Source organism: Balaenoptera musculus, chromosome 14 (genome assembly GCF_009873245.2).
Source record: "Balaenoptera musculus isolate JJ_BM4_2016_0621 chromosome 14, mBalMus1.pri.v3, whole genome shotgun sequence".
NCBI lineage: Eukaryota > Metazoa > Chordata > Mammalia > Artiodactyla > Balaenopteridae > Balaenoptera > Balaenoptera musculus.
In genome coordinates, this window is record NC_045798.1 from 35,773,349 (window position 1) to 35,794,157 (window position 20,809).

Genomic DNA, 20,809 nt, shown 5'->3' on the forward strand with positions numbered 1-20,809 from the left:
AGACTGCTTTGGCTATTCAGGGTCTTTTGTGTCTCCATACAAATTTTAAGATTTTTTTGTTCTAGTTCTGTAAAAAATGCCATTGGTAATTTGATAGGGACTGCATTGAATCTGTAGATTGCTTTGGGTAGTATAGTCATTTTCACAATATTGATTCTTCCAATCCAAGAACATGGTGTATCTCTCCATCTTTGGTATCATCTTTAATTTCTTTCATCAGTGTCTTATAGTTTTCTGCATACAGGTCTTTTGTCTCCCTAGGTAGGTTTATTCCTAGGTATTTTATTCTTTTTGTTGCAGTGGTAAATGGGAGTGTATCCTTAATTTCTCTTTCAGATTTTTCATCATTAGGGTATAGGAATGCAAGAGATTCCTGTGCATTAATTTTGTATCCTGCAACTTTACCAAATTCATTGATTAGCTCTAGTAGTTTTCTGGTGGCATCTTTAGTATTCTCTATGTATAGTATCATGTCATCTGCAAACAGTGACAGTTTTACTTCTTCTTTTCCAATTTGTATTCCTTTTATTTCTTTTTCTTCTCTGATTGCCACAGCTAGGACTTCCAAAACTGTGTTGAATAATAGCGGCGAGAGTGGACATCCTTGTCTTGTTCCTGATCTTAGAGGAAATGCTTTCAGTTTTTCATCATTGAGAATGATGTTTGCTGTGGGTTTGTTGTATATGGCCTTTATTATGTTCAGGTAGGTTCCCTCTATGCCCACTTTCTGGAGAGTTTTTGTCATAAATGGGTGTTGAATTTTGTCAAAACCTTTTTCTGCATCTATTGAGATGATCACATGGTTTTTATTCTTCAATTTGTTAATATGGTGTATCACATTGATTGATTTGCGTATGTTGAAGAATCCTTGCATCCCTGGGATAAATCCCACTTGATCATGGTGTATGATCCTTTTAATGTGTTGTTGGATTCTGTTTGATAGTATTTTGTTGAGGATTTTTGTGTCTATATTCTTCAGTTAATTTTCTTTTTTTGTAGTATCTTTGTCCGGTTTTGGTATCAGGGTGATGGTGGCCTCATAGAATGAGTTTGGGAGTGTTCCTTCCTCTGCAATTTTTTGGAAGAGTTTGAGAAGGATGGATGTTAGCTCTTCTCTACATGTTTGATAGAATTCACCTGTGAAGCCATCTGGTCCTGGACTTTTGTTTGTTGGAAGATTTTTAATCACAGTTTCAATTTCATTACTTGTGATTGGTCTGTTCATATTTTCTATTTCTTCCTGGTTCTGTCTGGGAATGTTATACCTTTCTAAGAATTTGTCCATTTCTTCCAGGTTGTCTATTTTATTGACATAGAGTTGTTTGTACTAGTCTCTTACGATGCTTTGTATTTCTGTGGTGTCTGTTGTAACTTCTCCTTTTTCATTTCTGATTTTATTGATTTGAGTCCTCTCCCTCTTTTTCTTGATGAGTCTGGCTAATGGCTTATCAATTTTGTTTATCTTCTCAAAGAACCAGCTTTTAGTTTTATTGATCTTTGCTGTTGTTTTCTTTGTTTCTATTTCAGTCTGGTCTATTGTGTCATTTAAAGCTCATGTTTCCTTATTAATTTTCTGTTTGGATGATCTGTCCATGGGTGTAAGTGAGGTGTTAAAGTCCCCCACTATTATTATGTTACTGTCAATTTCCTCTTTAATAGCTGTTAGCAGTTGCCTTATGTATTGAGGTGCTCCTATGTTGGGTGCATATATATTTATAATTGTTATATCTTCTTCTTGGATTGATCCCTTGATCATTATGTAGTGTCCTTCCTTGTCTCTTGTAACATTCTTTAATTTAAAATCTATTTTATCTGATATGAGTATTGCTACTCTAGCTTTCTTTTGATTTCCATTTGCATGGAATATCTTTTTCCATCCCCTCACTTTCAGTCTGTATGTGTCCCTAGGTCTGAAGTGGGTCTGTTGTAGACAGCATATATATGGGTCTTGTTTTTGTATCCATTCAGCAAGCCTGTGTCTTTTGGTTGGAGCATTTAATCCATTCATGTTTAAGGTAATTATCGATATGTATGTTCCTGTGACCATTTTCTTAATTGTTTTGGGTTTGTTTTTGTAGGTCCTTTTCTTCTCTTGTGTTTCCCACTTAGAGAAGTTCCTTTAGCATTTGTTGTAGAGCTGGTTTGGTGGTGCTGAATTCTCTTAGCTCTGCTTGTCTGTAAAGCTTTTGATTTCTCCATCAAATCTAAATGAGATCCTTGCCGGGTAGAGTAATCTTGGTTGTAAGTTCTTCCCTTTCATCACTTTAAGTATATCATGCCACTCCCTTCTGGCTTGTAGAGTTTCTGCTGAGAAATCAACTGTTAACCTTATGGGAGTTCCCTTGTATGTTATTTGTCGTTTTTCCCTTGCTGCTTTCAATAATTTTTCTTTGTCTTTAATTTTTGCCAATTTGATTACTATGTGTCTCAACATGTTTCTCCTTGGGTTTATCCTGTATGGGACTCTCTGTGCTTCCTGGACTTGGGTGGCTATTTCCTTTCCCATGTTAGGGAAGTTTTTGACTATAGTCTCTTCAAATATTTTCTCGGGTCCTTTCTCTCTCTCTTCTCCTTCTGTGACCCCTATAATGTGAATGTTGTTGTGTTTAATGTTGTCCCAGAGGTGTCTTAAGCTGTCTTCATTTCTTTTCATTCTTTTTTCTTTATTCTGTTCTGCAGCAGTGAATTCCACCATTCTGTCTTCCAGGTCATTTATCTGTTCTTCTGCCTCAGTTATTCTGCTATTGATTCCTTCTAGTGTATTTTTCATTTCAGTTATTGTGTTGTTCATCTCTGTATGTTTGTTCTTTAATTCTTCTAGATATTTGTTAAACATTTCTTGCATGTTCTCGATCTTTGTCTCATTCTTTTTCCGAGGTCCTGGATCATCTTGACTATCATTATTCTGAATTCTTTTTCTGGAAGGTTTCCTATCACCACTTCATTTAGTTGTTTTTCTGGGGTTTTATCTTGTTCCTTCATCTGGTACATAGCCCTCTGCCTTTTCATCTGGTCTATCTTTCTGTAAATGTGGTTTTTGTTCCACAGGCTGCAGGATTGTAGCTCTTCTTGCTTCTGCTGTCTGCCCTCTGGTGGATGAGGCTATCTAAGAGGCTTGTGCAAGTTTCCTGATGGCCGGGACTGGTGGTGGGTACAGCTGGCTGTTACTTTGGTGGGCAGAGCTCAGTAAAACTTTAATCCACTTGTCTGCTGATGGGTGGGGCTGGGTTCCCTCCCTGTTGGTTGTTTGGCCTGAGGCAACCCAACACTGGAGCCTACCCGGGCTCTTTGGTGGGGCTAATGGTGGACTCTGGGAGGGCTCACACCAAGGAGTACTTCCCAGAACTTCTGCTGCCAGTGTCCTTGTCCTCACTGTGAGACACAGCCACCCCCCACCTATGCAGGAGACCCTCCAACACTAGCAGGTAGGTCTGGTTCAGTCTCCTATGGGGTCACTGCTCCTTCCCCTGGGTCCCGATGCGCACACTACTTTGTGTGTGCCCTCCAAGAGTGGAGTCTCTGTTTCCCCCAGTCCTGTCGAAGTCCTGCAATCAATTCCCACTAGGCTTCAAAGTCTGATTCTCTATGAATTCCTCCTCCCGTTGCCGGACCCCCAGATTGGGAAGCCTGAAGGGGGGCTCAGAACCTTCACTCCAGTGGGTGGACTTCTGTGGTATAAGTGTTCTCCAGTTTTTGAGTCACCCACCCAGCAGTTATGGGATTTGATTTTATTGTGATTGCGCCCCTCCTACTGTCTCACTGTGGCTTCTCCTTTGTCTTTGGATGTGGGGTATTTTTTTGGTGAGTTCCAGTGTCTTCCTGTCGATGACTGTTCAGCAGTTAGTTGTGATTCTGGTGTTCTTGCAAGAGGGAGTGAGAGCACGTCCTTCTACTCATTGTCTCCTCTTTTAAAGCCTAGTTCATGGATTTTTTTCACGCTAATACAGTCCATCATTTCTATTTTGCAAATGTTTTCACATTTATTATTTTACCACATATATTTACCCCCACAACAACCCAGTTCATACTGAGGGATATAGAAAATATGAGGTCACTCAGTAAAGAGCAGAAATATTACAAGAATTTGAGTATTTTGATTCCAAGCTTAGAATTCATTTAATTTTCATCTGTACATGCATTCATTTTCTGTTGCTCTGTAACAAACTACCACAAACTGTCCCTGTTTGTGGTATCACAGTTTCCTTGCGTCAGGAGTCTAGGCACGGCTTAGCTGGGTCTTCTTCTCAGGGTCTCACTAGGCTGCAACCTAGGTTTCAGCTGGACTGCATTCTCATCTGGAACTCGAGTTCCTCTTCTAAGCTCACTGTTGTTGGCAGAATTCAGTTCCTTGCAGCTGTGGGTCTGAGACCCTCAGCTCCTAGAGGCTGTCCTTCTCCAAATGTGAGTGGCTAAGCAGTTTGAAAAACAGTATTTGCTTCTTCAAGGCCATCAGGACAGTGTTTCTCTTTAGGCAGGGCCCAAACCCCATTTTAAGAGTTTCTATCTGATTAAGTTGGTCCTTTGGAAAAACTCACTCTCTCTCCTGTGTGTTTCTCTTTTGCTCTTACACTACTTCACACTCACAAAACTTCTCGGATACCAGCTGGGTGTCCTACAATTTAACTCAATTCTGACACTGTCTCCCTGAAGATAGACTCAGGTCCCACACATAAAGGGTTCAGTCCCTCAAGAATAACCCTGCCCCCACTTCAGATGCCAGTTGAAAGTCCAGGATGTCACCTGTGCTTCTGACCGACAGACTATAAATCAGTTTCCCACAACCTCCTCCTTGAGTTTGATTAATTCACTAGAGTGGCTCACAGAACTCAGAGAAACATTTTACTTACCAGATTATCAGTTTATTATAAAAGGTATAAATCAGGAATAGCCAGATAGAAGAGATTGATAGGGCAAGATATGGGGAACGGGCATGGAGCTTCCATCCTCTCTCCAGACCACCACTGTCCCAGCACCTCCACGTGTTCACCAACCTGGAAGCTGTCTGAACCCTGCTCTTTTGGGGTTTTATGGAGGCTTCATTACATGGACTTGCTTGATTAAATCATTGGCCATTGGTGATTGAACTCAATCTCCAGCCCATCTTCCCTCCCCGGAGGTCCAGAGGTCTGGGATGAGGCTGAAAGTTCCCACTCTCTAATCACAAGATTGTTTCCCTTGGCAACCAGTCCCCATCCTTAGGTGCTTTCCAAAAGTCACCTCATTAACACAACAAAAGATACTTTATAACTCTCATCACTTAGGAAATTCCAAGTGTTTTAGGAGCTCTGTGCCAGGAATGGGGACAAAAACCAAATATATATGTCTTATTATAAATCACAATATCATAGTCAGGTGCACCCAGGATAATCTATCTCCCTTTTGATTAACTCAAAATCAACTGATTAGGGATCTTAATTACATCTGATATATCCCTCCTCCTTTGCCATATGATATAATAAAATCACAGGACTCATATTCCAATACCCCTGCCATGTTCTGTTGGCTAGAAGCAAGTCTCAGGTTTCACCCCAATGCAAGAGGAGATTACAAAAGGGTGTGACTCATTGGGGGGTCACCCTAGAGTATGTCCAACACAGGAGGTAAATAAATAAAATGTTGAACCACTAGAAAAACAAACCTGAAACGTTCACTATCCATGATGTTGTCCATGTTGCAGATTAGCAACTTGAAGGAGAACATGGTATATCAGTTCCAAGTGGCAGCCATGAACATCGCTGGCTTGGGAGCACCCTCGGCAGTAAGCGCAAGCTTCAAATGTGAAGAGTGGACCATTGCTGTTCCAGGTAAACCAGGAAGACCATGTCTCAGCACTGAGGCTCAGAGTTTCTTCCAATGGAACCTACAACCTGGAACTAAATTTAAGAGCTACATATACAGCTTCTAAGGGAGACAAATTCTCTCAGCCCCTTGTGTTTACATTAAATATTTCTACAGTACTATGAAACAATAGGTACCAATATAAAACTGAGTATAAATTTCTTATATTCCAAATAAATCCTAGAGTCCCCATAGCTCAGCCTCTGCATGGAGTAGGATGGACGGAAGCACACAGCTTGAATGCCACTTGATTATTTAAAAGGAATTCTGATCTTTGCTTGTCTTCTTCAAGGTCATTAAAGGGCATCCAATTCACATTCCCCAGCAAAATTTCTCAAAAATGTCTTCTGGCACTCCCGAGTTGTGCATTCTCCCACTGCTCTGGAGCATCTCATTTATCAGCCTCCCTCCTCCGTCTCCTCAGCCCCAGCCTCTGTGGCCTCCTTCCTATGGTCTCCTCCTCCCTTGCTCCCAGCTCTTCACTGTACATACAGGGGACCTAACATGCCTGCCTAGGGCTTAAGTCCTGGCCTCCCACCTCTTATATCTCTCCACTTACCTCTCCAGTCCTTTCTCTCTATGTCAACTTTTTCCCAACTCTGCATCACAACAAAGATCCTGGAACCGGACTGGAAATGCTCTCCTTTGGAGGTTGTCATAGAGGGTGGTTGACAGGGCAGGGATGAAAGTGGGGAGAGGCCAGAAACATTTACCTATGCTTTTAACTCTTACATAGCTACAACAGAGAACAAATGTAAAGGCTGAATACTAACAAATTTACTAAGTCATTAAGAGACTAGCAGCTTAGTCAGTGGATGGGTTTTTTTTGTTTTGCTTTTTGTTTTTTAAATTTTTGACCTCACCACACGGCATGGGGGGCCTTAATTCCCCGACCGGGGATTGAACCTGCACCCCCTGCATTGGAAGGTGGAGTCTTAACCACTGGACTGCCAGGGAAGTCCCTAGTGGATGGTTTTATTGTGCTTCCAATGGCACTAACTTCAAAGACCCAAATACTTTAGTGCCACAGAATGACTAAATTCTCCCACTTGGGTTGGATATTCAGCTTGTATAACAACTGCTACGGCACTGACTCCAACCACGTTAGAACACCAGGCCACACTGGGCACACTGGGTGGACCCAGCCATGCCCCCAGTGCCACCCGCTTCCTCTATTTGAAACCTTAGTGCCTTTGGAGAACCATCTTTGTTGCCTTCACTTAGTGAGTGTCCATCTGCATCACATCTCTATCAGGTGTGAATAAAAAGATTACAAGAGAAATTCAAGAGAAGTTCAAAAGTTCACTCACCTTCAGTTAATACAAGAGGCAAACACACTGGCTTTCCTTTCACCTTCTTGAAGCCGGTGATATTTCTTAAGTTCTTTCTGCCACCTACACAAAAGTGGGTCTGTTTTTAAATTCTTGCAATTCCTGAATAAAGTTAAAATGTGAATGACCAGGGACCAAGAATTTCTGAGCAGACCTGTGGAAAATGGTTTGATAGACAGAGATATAGTTAGCAAAAGAGATTGCAGGGTGAGTGCTCCCAACTCAGAGGAGAAGTGAACGGGGCAGTCCTCCACCCCCACGGCCTCTCTTTTCCCAGATTCACCCTTGACTCACTGAGAAGTGTTGGGCAAGCCATGAATCAAGAAAGCTTGATGATAGGTGAGAGCATTTAGGACATTTTGTCAGATGAAGAAACAGACTCAGGTTAAATGATACCCAGGAGGTCACACAGGTAATAAGTGGCAGTTAGGGTTGGAAACTAGGTCTGCTCATTCCAAGACACGAGGGGGTAGGAAGCAGCAGCACAGTGATCCTTCTCTGGAAGAAAGGGCTGGTGCTACCTGTTTGGATGCCTCTCTGGGTCCTAAGGATGACACAGGACAATGGTCATAAAAGCCCTTTGCAAAACAGAGCACTCCACACCAGGGTAAGGTACTGGTGTTATTTAAACCTATTTCCACAGAAGGCATCATCAGGAGACAAGGGTGACTCATTGCCGGTGACCATTAAGCTGAGGTAAAGGGCCCAAAAAACAGAGTGATCAATTGCAAAATGCCAAAGCATAGCACGATGGAGTCTGCGCTTGCAGTTGGCTCTCAGGCCACTGTGAGTCAGTTCAGGTGCTTTTTTGATTGGTTGGTTAGAAACCAGGTGTTATTTTTAAAAAAAAGGAAAGAGAAAAGAAAATAAAGGGACTTCCGTGGTGGCGCAGTGGTTAAGAATCCGCCTGCCAATGCAGGAGACACGGGTTCGAGCCCTGGTCTGGGAAGATGCCATATGCCGCAGAGCAACTAAGCCTGTGTGCCACAACTACTGAGCCTCCGCTCTAGAGCCCGCGAGCCACAACTACTGCGGCCCGCGTGCCTAGAGCCTGTGCTCTGTAACAAAGAGAAGACACCGCAATGAGAAACCTGAACACCGCATCAAAGAGTAGCCCCCGCTCACCGCAACTAGAGAAAAGCCCGCGCACAGCAACAAAGACCCAACGCAGCCAATAAATAAATAAATAAATAAATTTAAATAAATAAATAAAGTGAAAATCTGACTATATCCTTTAAAAAAAAAAAAGAAAGAAAATAAATAACTATATCACCTTCATAGCAGCTGGTAGTCATGCAAAGATGCAGGCCATCAGTGAGTAGATGGGACTCGCCCAAGAGTGCAAATAGCACACACAGGAAGTATTTGGCTTCCTTCCTGAGCAAGTTGATCAAGTTCCTTGGTGTCTCTGAGCTTTCTGTTAATTGTCTTAGGGATGGGTGAGATAAAAGAATGTAAAGTACCTGATAGGGTTTAGCATAGATTCAGGGCCCATGGGATTGATTGTATTTGTTTTGGTGGGAGTTCTTTGTAACCACAATTGTAGTTTGTTTTTACCCCTATATGGGATATATGCTTTACGGGAAAGATATCCCTCCAGTGAGGGAGGGATATATATTTTGCAATATATATATTTTTCTATATTCATAAGCCATCAAAGAGAGTTGCTTTCTCCGTCATAATTGAGATTTGGGGGCATTTTCAGATTGTCATCCAAAAATAATCTGAAACTGAATCTGCAACCAAATTAAACTGTTCTGATAAAAGGTGAGGAACACAGGCCTGAGGACAGCCTGAGGGCAAGGCTTCATGCAGCCGCTGGAGGGCACCTTGAACTGGCCTTAACCACTTGCTGCCCGTAAAGGGTCTTAATAGGCTGATATAGAGCTGTTGAGGAAACTTGATATGAAATGAGCACAGAATACCTGTTTCCATGGGAGTAGTAGATTTTACAAAAGAAGAACACCAGCATCAGATTCAGCTTTAAGACCTTAAATGTGGTTCTAGGTTTACACACATTGGAGTTTTCTTATCTCCATTGTGATTGTTACACATCAGTCTCTCTTTCCCTCTCAGGACCACCGCACAGTCTCAAGTACAGTGAAGTCAGGAAAACCTCCCTGGTTCTGCAGTGGAAGCCTCCGATCCACTCGGGACGGACTCCGGTCACTGGCTACTTTGTGGACGTGAAGGAGGCCAGTGCCAAAGAGGACCAGTGGCGAGGACTTAATGAGGCGGCTCTGAAAAACACATACCTGAAGGTAAGATGATGCTCACAGTTTGAGAAAATCTTTTTTTTTTTTTTTTTTTTTTAAAGAAAAAAGGTTCTTCTAACGAGGTTAACTTTAAAGTCAGTGAGATAAAGCAGAGCATCTCAGCGTTGGTCTGTGTCATGTGTTGGGATCCTGGTAAGATTCCATTTGGCAGTGGGTGAGGTTTTGGGGATGTTTCTGATGCTTAAAACAATTTGCTTGTAATTTGACCCAAATCCCTTTGCCTGGCTTTAGAAAATATCCCTCCTCCCTCTTCTATCCCTCCTCACCTCCACTTACCCACCTCACATTTTTGCTACTCACAGTCTTAAGATGTTACCATCTCCAAAAGGTGACTTTCTCATTCCTACCTCGAATTTTTTTGAGGGTGGTTTTTGATTTGAGGGTGTTATTTCCATAGAGTTCACGCCTGTAAACCTTTAACTGCTGATCCCTTTGAGTCGTGGTCAGCCTTACCTCCCCTGCTCCCTCACCCCTGTGCTCACGTGAGCTCTCAGGGGCCAGAGGAATGAGTTGTCTCAACTCCTGACCTTGTCCTCACCCTTCTCCATGTCACTGCCTTCCAGTTTCCTCTAGAGTGTTCCAACTGAACCAGTTTCTAACTCTATCTGCCAGAGACTGTTCTGCTGTAGCCACTGACTCTCTCACTAGTACCAAATGGAAGTCTCAAAAGAATGTTTCCCCCTATTGTCAGCAGTGGCATCTGGAGACCCTGAATCCACAATAAGGCCTCAGAAACTGTGGGGAATATGACTCCAGTTCTTGTTACGTACCATGAAGTGTGACTGTATGACCACAGTCAAACAGAAAGCTGCACAGTGCATTCCGTGTGCAGCCTTATCTGTTGGCAGAATATGCCACCACCCAGGGCGTGGGCCTTGGAGGATTTTCAGAGTATACCTGGTTTAAGAGATTTCTCTTGTCAACCTGCCACTAAAGTCCATACCGTCTGTCAGCCCCTCTCTGGGGTTAAGGCAGCCACTCTCTGGGGTCCCTATAAAAAAAATGTAAATGTACCCTCCAGGAGAGATGACCCTTAAACGATTACATCTGACATGCCATTAACTCAGCTTCACACGTGCCAGTAAACTCTCCAGCCCCTTATGAAACCATGAGGAGAGAAGGAAGGTCACATTTCGTGGGAAAGAGAAAAGGTCAAGGAAGGTCTGGAGCCTAGGACGCTGTTGGCTGTCCAGAGAAGTCAGGAGGCCTCTAGATACAAAGACATCCCCAAAGCCCAGTGTAAAACAAAGGTTGGACACATCCTAGATGGTGGTGGTGTGTGCTTATGGCCAGCATGACTTCCAAATCCTCCATCTGCCATAGCACAGGATCCCAGGAGCCCGACTCACGGGAAACCAAGTGAGAGTGAGAAGCCAAGCAAAGGGGACCAAGAGCCCAGGAAAAATGAGTAGGAAGAGAAAATAATGGAGTTTAAACACATCAAGAATGGTTAATGTCACTCATTTTTTTAAAAAAGAAGAAGAAGAAAGGCAAATTTAGGGGAAAGAGAGAGACTGAGGTTGAGTGCCCCTCACAAACCGGGAGACAAACTTCCTGTAAGGAAATGACCTTAGAGTTTGGCCACAATTTTTAAAGCAAAAATAGAATTACTGATTTTTCTGATTGTAAAACAGTTGCATGCTTATGATGACAAATTCAAACAGTAAAGGCATAAAGAAGAAAAGTAGAGATGTCCTATAGTCCCCATACCCATTTTGATGTGGAGTCACTTTTCCAGATGTTTCATATTCAGAAAAGTTTCAGCCCTGAAATGGAGAAAAAATGTGCATGTTAAAAAGTTTAATCTGTCAAATTTAAGTGAGGAAAGGACATATAGCTCCAGGAACAGGAGATTTTAGCACCATGGCACTGGAACATAATGGCCTAACTGGTTTCTGCCGGACACACACCCATTCACGTTAGCACTGAGTGTCTAGGGGTTCCTAGAGAGAGTGCAAGATGCATTACTATCCACAAAAAGGTTTAGCCAACAGAGCTCATGCTTCCTTTTTGATTGGTAATTACAATCTGCTGAGACAATGTGGTGAGAGGGACTAAATAATTGGAAGGGGTGGGGGATATAGATTATGCATCTCTAGTGCTTTAAGCCAGCAGTCATTGCCCCTGCGGTGATGGAAGAGTGGAGGGGTGTGCCTGTCACCTCAGTGACTAGACACTAGGATGTGGATTCACTTCCTGTGCCGTGTTGGCAGAAATCTGACTCACAGCCGCATATTACCTAAGTGGCAGGTGCAGATGTGGCAGGTACCTGGGAGCTGGTCTATTTTTATCACAACAAGGAAATGTTTCTGTTCCTTTCTGTAGATCCACAGTTGCCTGGCATTATTTCTAAGTATAGAATTTAAATACATCAAACTCTTATGCATTTAACCTGTGCCTAAATTCATTTACGGATTAAAATTCATTTCAAAAATCCATTAGCTCCAGTGAAAGCTATCACTATATAAGCAGTGACATTCTGTTACCATAAACACAATACAATTAAATAATTAGATTAAAAACCCAACAATTTAATACATAGCTCATCTAAGTACATGGTCACAAACACTTCGCTTAGTTGAATAAGTATATTCTAGCTTTGTTTGATTTAAATCCCATTTTGGCTGTTAATCTCCATCACAACACTATGGGAAAAAATTGTGCTCTTTGTGTGTAATAAACTCCTTCTTAAAATACAATATAGCTTTTAAAAGTCACATGTTCTAAAAAGGAAAAGATAATTTTTGTAAAATATTGACAGTATTTGTAATACTAATGAGACTGTGCTGAACCCAAAGAAAGTCACAAAAAATTATGAAGTGGGACTGTCATATAAAAACATATTATATATGTTTTTTACTTCTCTTATGCTCTTGTAACTCTAGCTTGGGGGCACACATATAATATAGGTCCTCAGCAAACATCTTCTTGATGATTGAAAATGTGAGGATTTGGAATTTGAATATATTTGACTATTCACAAATTACTAAAATTCACAACCATGTTAATTGCTTGTCTGTTTATTTATTTATTTATTTATTTTTAAAGATTTTATCGTTTTTAAAAAATTTATTTATTTATGTATTTATTTTTGGTTGCGTTGGGTCTTCATTGCTGTGCGTGGGCTTTCTCTAGTTGCAGCGAGCGGGGGCTACTCTTCATTGCAGTGCGCAGGCTTCTCATTGTGGTGGCTTCTCTTGTTGCAGAGCACGGGCTCTAGGCGCACGGGCTTCAGTAGTTGTGGCATGCAGGCTCAGTAGTTGTGGCTTGCGGGCTCCAGAGTGCAGGCTCAGTAGTTGTGGAGCACGGGCTCAGTTGCTCCGCGGCATGTGGGATCTTCCCGGACCAGGGCTCAAACCCACGTCCCCTGCACTGGCAGGCGGATTCCCAGCCACTGTGCCACCAGAGAAGTCCCTGCTTGTCTGTTTAGTGAGAAATAGCTGTATTATATTTATAGGGACAATTTTTGTTTGTTTGTTTGTTTGTTTTTTTTTTTTTAAAGGTAAATCTTTATTTATTTATTTATTTATTTATTTTTGGCTGTGCTGGGTCTTCGGTTCGTGCGAGGGCTTTCTCTAGTTGCGGCAAGCGGGGGCCACTCTTTCATCGCGGTGCGCGGGCCTCTCACTATCGCGGCCCCTCCCGTTGCGGGGCACAGGCTCCAGACGCGCAGGCTCAGCAGTTGTGGCTCACGGGCCCAGCCACTCCGCGGCATGTGGGATCTTCCCAGACCAGGGCTCGAACCCGTGTCCCCTGCATTAGCAGGCAGATTCTCAACCACTGCGCCACCAGGGAAGCCCTTGTTTGTTTTTGTTCTAGTGCTTTAACATGCTTTTAAACAAATGGAAAATGATCCATGATCTGTGATCCGTGCTTGTAATTCCCCTCTCTTGTCAGAAATTTTATCTGAAATTATTCATGGAATGTCTCAAAGAATCAGGAAAAAAAGGGCAGCATATAAGCTCTTCTGAGCACTTTGTAATTTGTCTTTTGACCAAAGAATAAGATGGCTAACTCCTTTACAGCATACCTGTATCAGTCTTCTGTTTCTGATGCTGGTGGCCATTAAATTATCTAAAAAAGAAACAGCATCTGAGTTCAAGGGATCTTGGAAATGTCTACTTACACATGGTCCAGAGAGAAGAAAGTCTTAGCTGAAGCCACACACAGTCTTTGACAGAATGAAGTTCAGAACCCAAGTCCTATGGCCTTTGTGCTGTATAATTGAATCGCCACCACAGAGGAAGGGCACTTCTGTTCAAATGACACAAAGCACCCATCACTTCTATACCTGCTTCTTCCAGGTGCAAGGCCTCAAAGAGGGTGTCAGCTATGTGTTCCGAGCCCGAGCCGTAAACCAGGCAGGTGTCGGGAAGCCGTCTGACCTTGCTGGGCCTGTTGTGGCAGAAACCCGTCCAGGTGGGCTTTTACTTTTTCGTTAATCTCATCTGTGTAAGATACCTTACTTCTATGCTTTTCCTCATTTTCAAAATCATCACTGTGTGCTAGCCGAATGATAGATAAGTATGACCGTAGGACCTGACAATCATTTACCCCATCACTGGACCTTAGGGCAGGGGTGAGCCAGGTTTGAAGTGGTCCAGGGCTACTCTGGTTCATACTTAAAAACAGGGAAGTTCTTGATCAAATTATGCTTCCTGGACCAACTGTTTAAAGCATACATTCCTGGGACATTATTCCTATTATACTATGGCCATTAATTCCCACAAGAATATTTTCCCATCACAGAGGAAGCTGGAACAGCCCAGGTAGCAAGCATGACCCTTAAACAAAAGTAGGATTTATATAATTGTAGCTACTAAATTAAACCAGGGGACAGAAAACTTTTTCTGTGAAGGGCCAGATAGTAAATATTTTCAACTCTACGGTTATATGGTCCCTGTAACAATCCTCAACTCTGCTGTGGCACAAAAGCAGCCACAGACAATACATAAATTAGTGAGCATGGCTATGTGCCAATAAAACTTTATTGTGCTTGATATATGCATTATGTAATATGATACATTACATGCATTATGAAATTTGAATTATAACTAGTTTTCAGGTCTTGAAATATTTATCTTCTTTTTATTTTTAAAAGCTGTTTAAAAACGTAAAAACCATTCTTAGCTTGCAGGCCGTATAAAAAGAGGCAATGGGCCAGATTTAGCCCACAAGCCATAGTTTACTGACCCCTGGATTAAACTAACAGCGGTCCTAATTGAATGATCTATAGCGTTGAGGCAGCCTCACTTCCCAGTTTCAAGATGCCATGATTGGACTAGGAAAGACAGTCTTTCCCTTTGTTATGTGAACAAAGTTTACAGTGTTCACTGTGCAAATAGTTTTAGATCATTATATAATACTTATTTTGTCATTTAATCTCCTTTTCAAAGTTATAAATTTCAGTTCATTAAAGTTGCATGAAAGAAATCACTGGAAATGAGAGAGGATAAAAAAAAAGTATTAACCAGTTATTTTAAGTTTATATTCATTCTAGTCCAAGCACTCTCACTTTAATCCATTCCTATTTTCGGACTGAAATAAAGAGCAGATATATAATGTAATATTTGTTTTTATGATGAGAAAAGAATGTAAACATAGAAAACCCTGCTCTCACGTCATGCTGCTTGAAAAGAATATCTAATGTATCCTTTGAGGAAGTACCTGCCCCTTTCATCCTATTACTTCATAAACTGCTTTCATCTACTCCTGTAACTACCCTCTAGCACTGGGTACAACAGAAGTGACCTTCTTATACCAAAGTGTGGTAGGTGTGTCTGGACAGAGTGCCATACCTCATATAAGTACTCTTTGCAAAACTTCATGAGAAAATAGAAAAATGCTAGGGACCCAAATGCTGGGTAAAAGGTGACACACGAAGACATGAGGACACACATTCCTATAGAAATCAGACCCTTCAGTTGCCAACTGTGCAGATATATAGGGTGCCAATAGACATGCAGAAGAGCCCAACTGTGAGGCTGCCCTTGTAAGAACATTTAGATTATTACACAAATAAACTATCTAGTCATTTATAGGTTAAAAGCACCCTTTAAGCAGTGGAACCCAAATCTGATTGACTAAAGAAAGCTTAAATTGATTTCCTGTTTTCTCATCAATAACCCTTGGAATGGCAGGTGGCCAGTCAGGACGTTAGTAAAGCCACCACGGTGGAAACTTTACCATCAGAAAGGAGTCTGCTGGTGAGCTCCTGGGGGAGAGTTTTGTTTCACTGGTTTGGAACAAGGCACCCAAAGTCATTCTGCGGCCATTCCATTCCCAGAATATAACTACAAACAGCAGCTGCAGACTAAACAGCAGCAGATTAACCCGCTCAGGAACCACTGGCTCAAGCCTAGGAAAAAATCCTGGGAGGCACAGAGTCAAGATGCTTGACTTGAAGCATCGCCATGAAGGAGCCCAAACCCAGGACACTGGGGCTTGTTCCATATGCAACAGACACATTCATTCCTGCACCACGTGTTTCCTGAACACCTGCTTCATGCCAGGTGCTGTGTGGGCACCACGAGTAATGTGACATTGTCACCGCCCACTGGGCTTATGAGCTAGTGGAAAAACAGTTTACAGCACAGCATGATGAGAGCTTAGAGGTTCACAAAATATTTCCCATAGATGAATAGGCTATAAACAGGTGTTAAGGCTTCAAAAATCCCTGTAAAAACTTGTATGTAGCCTAAGGTTGTCTGTATTTATTAACTTTATTAAATACCAATATATTACTTTTAACCATGTATTTATTTTATGTTAAAATGTTTGGTGCCGGGGTTGGGGCGGGGGATGGGATCTGTTATCAGTTTCAAGGTTTGGAACGTGAAACTTGGATTGCTATTTCAGAAGAACAACTCCTTTTGGAACACATTACTAAAATTTCAGATAGAGAATAAAGCTTATCATGTAACAGCAAACCTCAAATACACCTAACAAGATACCTCAAGTGCAATTTGAATTCCAGTTAAAAGTTAACCTAATCCACTGGGGTTGGTAGGGTGACCGGTCTCCCTTTGAAGTTGACGAAAATGCCAGCAGATGTAGCTCAGCCACTACTGCAAAGTCTGATCGTGCTGGTAATGAGGATCAAAATGGACTAAGTGTGCCGTGCCTTACCAAGAAATCTAGTAGCTAAACAGCCTGTAAGAAGAATAAGCTGGAAAATATTTAGAGTAGATTTGTTGGTACATGAGAGGCACTTCTAGTCTTGATATTTGATATTTTTCAAACAGTATCTATGTTGATGGTATCAGGTCTGGGCTGTAGGTGGAGACAAGGTGAACCAGATCAGACGGGAGGCAAGAGAGAGACCTGCCAAGGTGTGGCAGGTGATCTGGAGGGCAATAAATACCTGGCAGAACAGGCTGCAGGTGTTCTTACCAGAGACCCAGCAGCAGGCAGGAGAACTGAGGTGAGGAGCAGGAGAACCCAGACCCAGGCAGAGTCCCGAGCAGGAACTGAGTTATTGGAAGTTAGGACTTCTCACCAAGAGCAAGGCAGGTTAGAAGAACGGAGCTCCAGAAGGAATAATGAGCTGGGATTGAGTTGACAACCTACTAACCAATCCCAGTTTCTGAAAATTGATCGGTTATAAAACCTGGTAGGGCTGAGAATGCTCAGTGGCCTTGAGGTGGAGCTTTGAAGGATTCTGAAGCAGGAAGCCAGGCTGACTATTAAAGATTAGCTCAACTGGCTAATTTAGAAAACTTCACTTATATTTGCTCACTATCTGCTCTCTTTCACCCATTAGCAAAGTAGTTTTCAACCTTGACAGTACATTGCATTAGAATCATGCCAAGAACTTTTTGAAAATACTGACTCCATTCTAGACTACTCCAGACCAATTAAATCAGAGTCTGAAGGACTGAGCCTGGGCATAGGTTCATTTTTGTTTGTTTGTTTAGCTCCTTGGGTAATTCAAGTATGAAACTCAAGGTTTGTGAACTGTGCATTAGATTGTGGGCTCCTTCTAAATAGGAACTTTGTTTTCTCTCTGTATGTCGATAGCCTAGTACCTAGTGTATAGATGAAAAAAATAATGAATGGCTACCATGTTTTGGCGAGAGTGTGACTCTGTTTCGCAGCCACATCGTGTAAATCTAACCCTAGTATCTCGTAATGAACGCCCTGGTTATGAAGGGTGAGTTGGGAGAGGCCCAGTGGAGGCCCTGATGTAGCACCAGGACCGCTGGTGGGTCAGCCAGCGGTCCTGTCTTTCACGTAGGGGACCTCAGCGTTACACGCAGCCGATTACATTTATTCACTTCTGTCTGCTTCTGTTCTGTCCCACTGTCCAGTTTTTTTAAACACCACACACACACACACACACACACACACACTCACACACACCATGGAGAAGGACAAAGAATAAAACTTATAAAAGTGACCTATTAATGCAGATATAAAAGACTAAATTATATGAGAAAATTCTCACATCAGATTGTGAAATGTGTGGGAAGATGAATTCCCACTTTTAAATTTTATCTTTTTTTAAAATCATTATTTGGAAGGGAGAGAAAAGTGGGCTGGAGTTAATTTCCAAAAAGTTCATTTTAGCCCTGGGCCGTACTTTAACCCATTCACTTACTGTGGGTAGTGGCAAGCCTGGAGGGACCATTAAAATGCCATTCCACGCAATCCAGTATTCCTCTAGGTCCTCATTAAGGATTTGTTTAGGGTTGCGGCAGCTGACTAGAGACAACTCTTCTTAATTCCTTTTCAGACCAGAATTATCTCCTTCATTTTCTATAGCCAAATCTCCTCTGCTCTTAACTGAATTCTTCATATTCTTGAATAGGTTCAAAGGTTGTTTTTGAGAAAAATCTAAGTCCTGACAAACTTTGGTCCACTTTCCCAGCTCAACTCTGTGGGAAAGTGAGATGGCCTTTCATCTAGATGAGAATATCCGTAGGGATTCCATTACTTTGACAGCAGAACATCAAACTTGCTGCCTGCCTGTTAAATATTGGAACCATTCTGCTCATGTGTTAGTCAAATTTAGTGAATGTGTCTCTTTAGACATTTATGAGTTCAACCATGGATTGACAGCAGCTCAGTGCTTGGCAAAAACTCAGGCCGTGGGACATTCTAAAAAGCAAATTTGAGGGTGTGGTAGCTGCACCTCTTTCACTCTGACGCTGCACCAGGTTAATCTCCACAGGTGTAGTTGTGGACTAGCCTGGGGCCTCTTAGAAATGCTGTCATTACATTGCTCTTGGTTTTCCTAGAGCACTTATAAAAAGAATCATCCATTTCAATATCATGTTTCTTTCGTAACATCTCACTAGAATTTTTTGCCCATGATGTATCCAAGATCCCTTCATTTAAGGAACGCCACTATTAATTCCTCTTAGATTTTAATATGTGGAAAAAATGGCCTTTCCAGATTAACATAAGTACCTTCTTTATTACACAAAGAGGAATCTATGTATTTTCCAAAAATGACTTCCTCTATATATAAACCCAGAATGCAGGAAGAGTCTACCTTTCTTCCAAGGCAACTTCAATTCCATTTCCCATTATAGGTATTATTATAAAATACTTGGTCTACTAAGTCACTCTTTAAAAACACTTTTATTCAAAGAACTATGTTAACCAGTTAATTAAAGCTGAACAGTAACAGAAGGCTTTGAATTTGAAAAGCCATGTTGAAAGAGTATGAGAGCATTAGCATTGTAATTCATGTGACAAATAGGGAACAAGCTATAACTTGTTGCCATAATCATTTTAAGACAATAACCTTGTTTTATATTTATACAGTGATACTGTTGAAACTGTGTTCTTTCTTTGTAATAGTAAGTTATTTTGACTAAACATTATTTTCTAAAGAGAATTTTTGTGGAACGTAAGAAATATGCCTAGAAAAAAAAAAAGAAATATGCCTAGAAAACTAGTATTTGAATTATTTTCAGGAAATTTTACTTTTCAAAGTCTTGTGATTATGATCACTTTCAGAGCGACACTTTCAGCCAGTTGACAGCATCACTGTTTGACAGGAAGGAGATCAAGCTTTAAATTCTGAGCATAAGTAGGAAACCCACTGCGACTAGAATGTTTTCTTTGTTGGTTTTTTTTTTTTAATCTTGTCTGTTTATCAAAATATTGGTGTTATGCTTAAGCTTTAATAAGACTAGTTCCAATAAAATAAACATTGCAATTCTAAACTGACATTTCTCATTTAAATCTGTTTTTTCAGTCCAGTGCCTGGCATGTGTAAATATGTATGGAAAATATGAAAGACAAAAGCCCTGCCCTTGTAGAATTTAACCCCGTTCTTGATAAAATAAACAACCAGTGCAACTTTTTGAAAAATGAAAATTAATCAAATACTCATCTTAATGAGCATTTGATTTTTAAAACAGAAGTATGGAAGAGAGTTTTAATTTTTTTCCCCTTTATTTAAATAAATCAACAAATAGCACCCATCATAGCCACAATTATGTGAGCATAAAGTGAGGAAATGTTCATGCCTCTCTTTTATCCACTACAGGTATTGTCTACCATGTCCTGATTTGATATGATTAATCAAGAAAAGCTGCACAGATGAGCACAACTCTCTCAGATACTAGTTGACTTTACATCTAATCCCTACTTTTTATTTTGCCCCTCCAGGCAATTACTTAATTTCAAACCACAAATTTTGATCTAAGACTTTCAAGAAATGCCATGTTGTTTTCTAAAAGTATAAATTATTACATTTTTTTACATTAGAACCCAGCTACACAGTAATGATGTAAAACTCATAGGTTAAAGTGGAAACACACGTATTGCCTGGGACTTAAAAATAACATCTTTTGTTTCATTTCATACTGTCACAAAAGATCTCCAAGTACTTTACAAAAATGAATTGTCCAGAATAATTCAATGAGGCAGCTCTATATCCTTCTCTTAATAGCTGAGGCAACTGAGACAGCAACTAAGCAGGGTTTTTCTATTCTCTAAGTTGCATGGGTTTGGGACCAAATCTGGTCATTCAGAAACCTGAAAAAAGTATTGTTTTAAATACCCAGTAGTTCCATTTACCTGAGAATTTACTGCTAGAGCATCAATTATTTAAAATTTCATTCTAAGACTCTTTGATGAAAATTCTCGTAAAATAGATTACACACTTCAGTACCTACCTTTCATACTTCTTGGATGCAATATACTTAATCTCATTTACCTTTTTCTGTATGACTCAGAGCCACAAGTATCCACCTTATTTATTGCCCAGTGTTACAATACAGTGACGTCTTATGGGGTGAGGGGCTGTTTGTCCCTCTACTAAATAACGTCTTTGTGCCTGCTTTTTAGTTTTCTGCTTCCTCTCCTGCTATCATTTTCCTGATGATAGTAGCTTCTTACTTTCCTCTC

At 41.1% G+C, this 20,809-nt stretch overlaps 1 protein-coding gene across 3 annotated transcripts in view; it reads left to right on the plus strand.

Annotated features, from left to right (window-relative positions):
• Positions 1–20,809, plus strand: part of MYOM1 (myomesin 1) — a 136,181-nt gene that overhangs the window by 85,028 nt on the left and 30,344 nt on the right. For all 3 annotated transcript variants that reach the window (XM_036875048.1, XM_036875046.1, XM_036875047.1), the window contains 3 exons: positions 5,678–5,804; positions 9,246–9,430; positions 13,750–13,864. In XM_036875048.1, the coding sequence (XP_036730943.1) occupies positions 5,678–5,804; positions 9,246–9,430; positions 13,750–13,864 (427 nt within the window). The remainder of the gene's footprint in view (positions 1–5,677; positions 5,805–9,245; positions 9,431–13,749; positions 13,865–20,809) is intronic.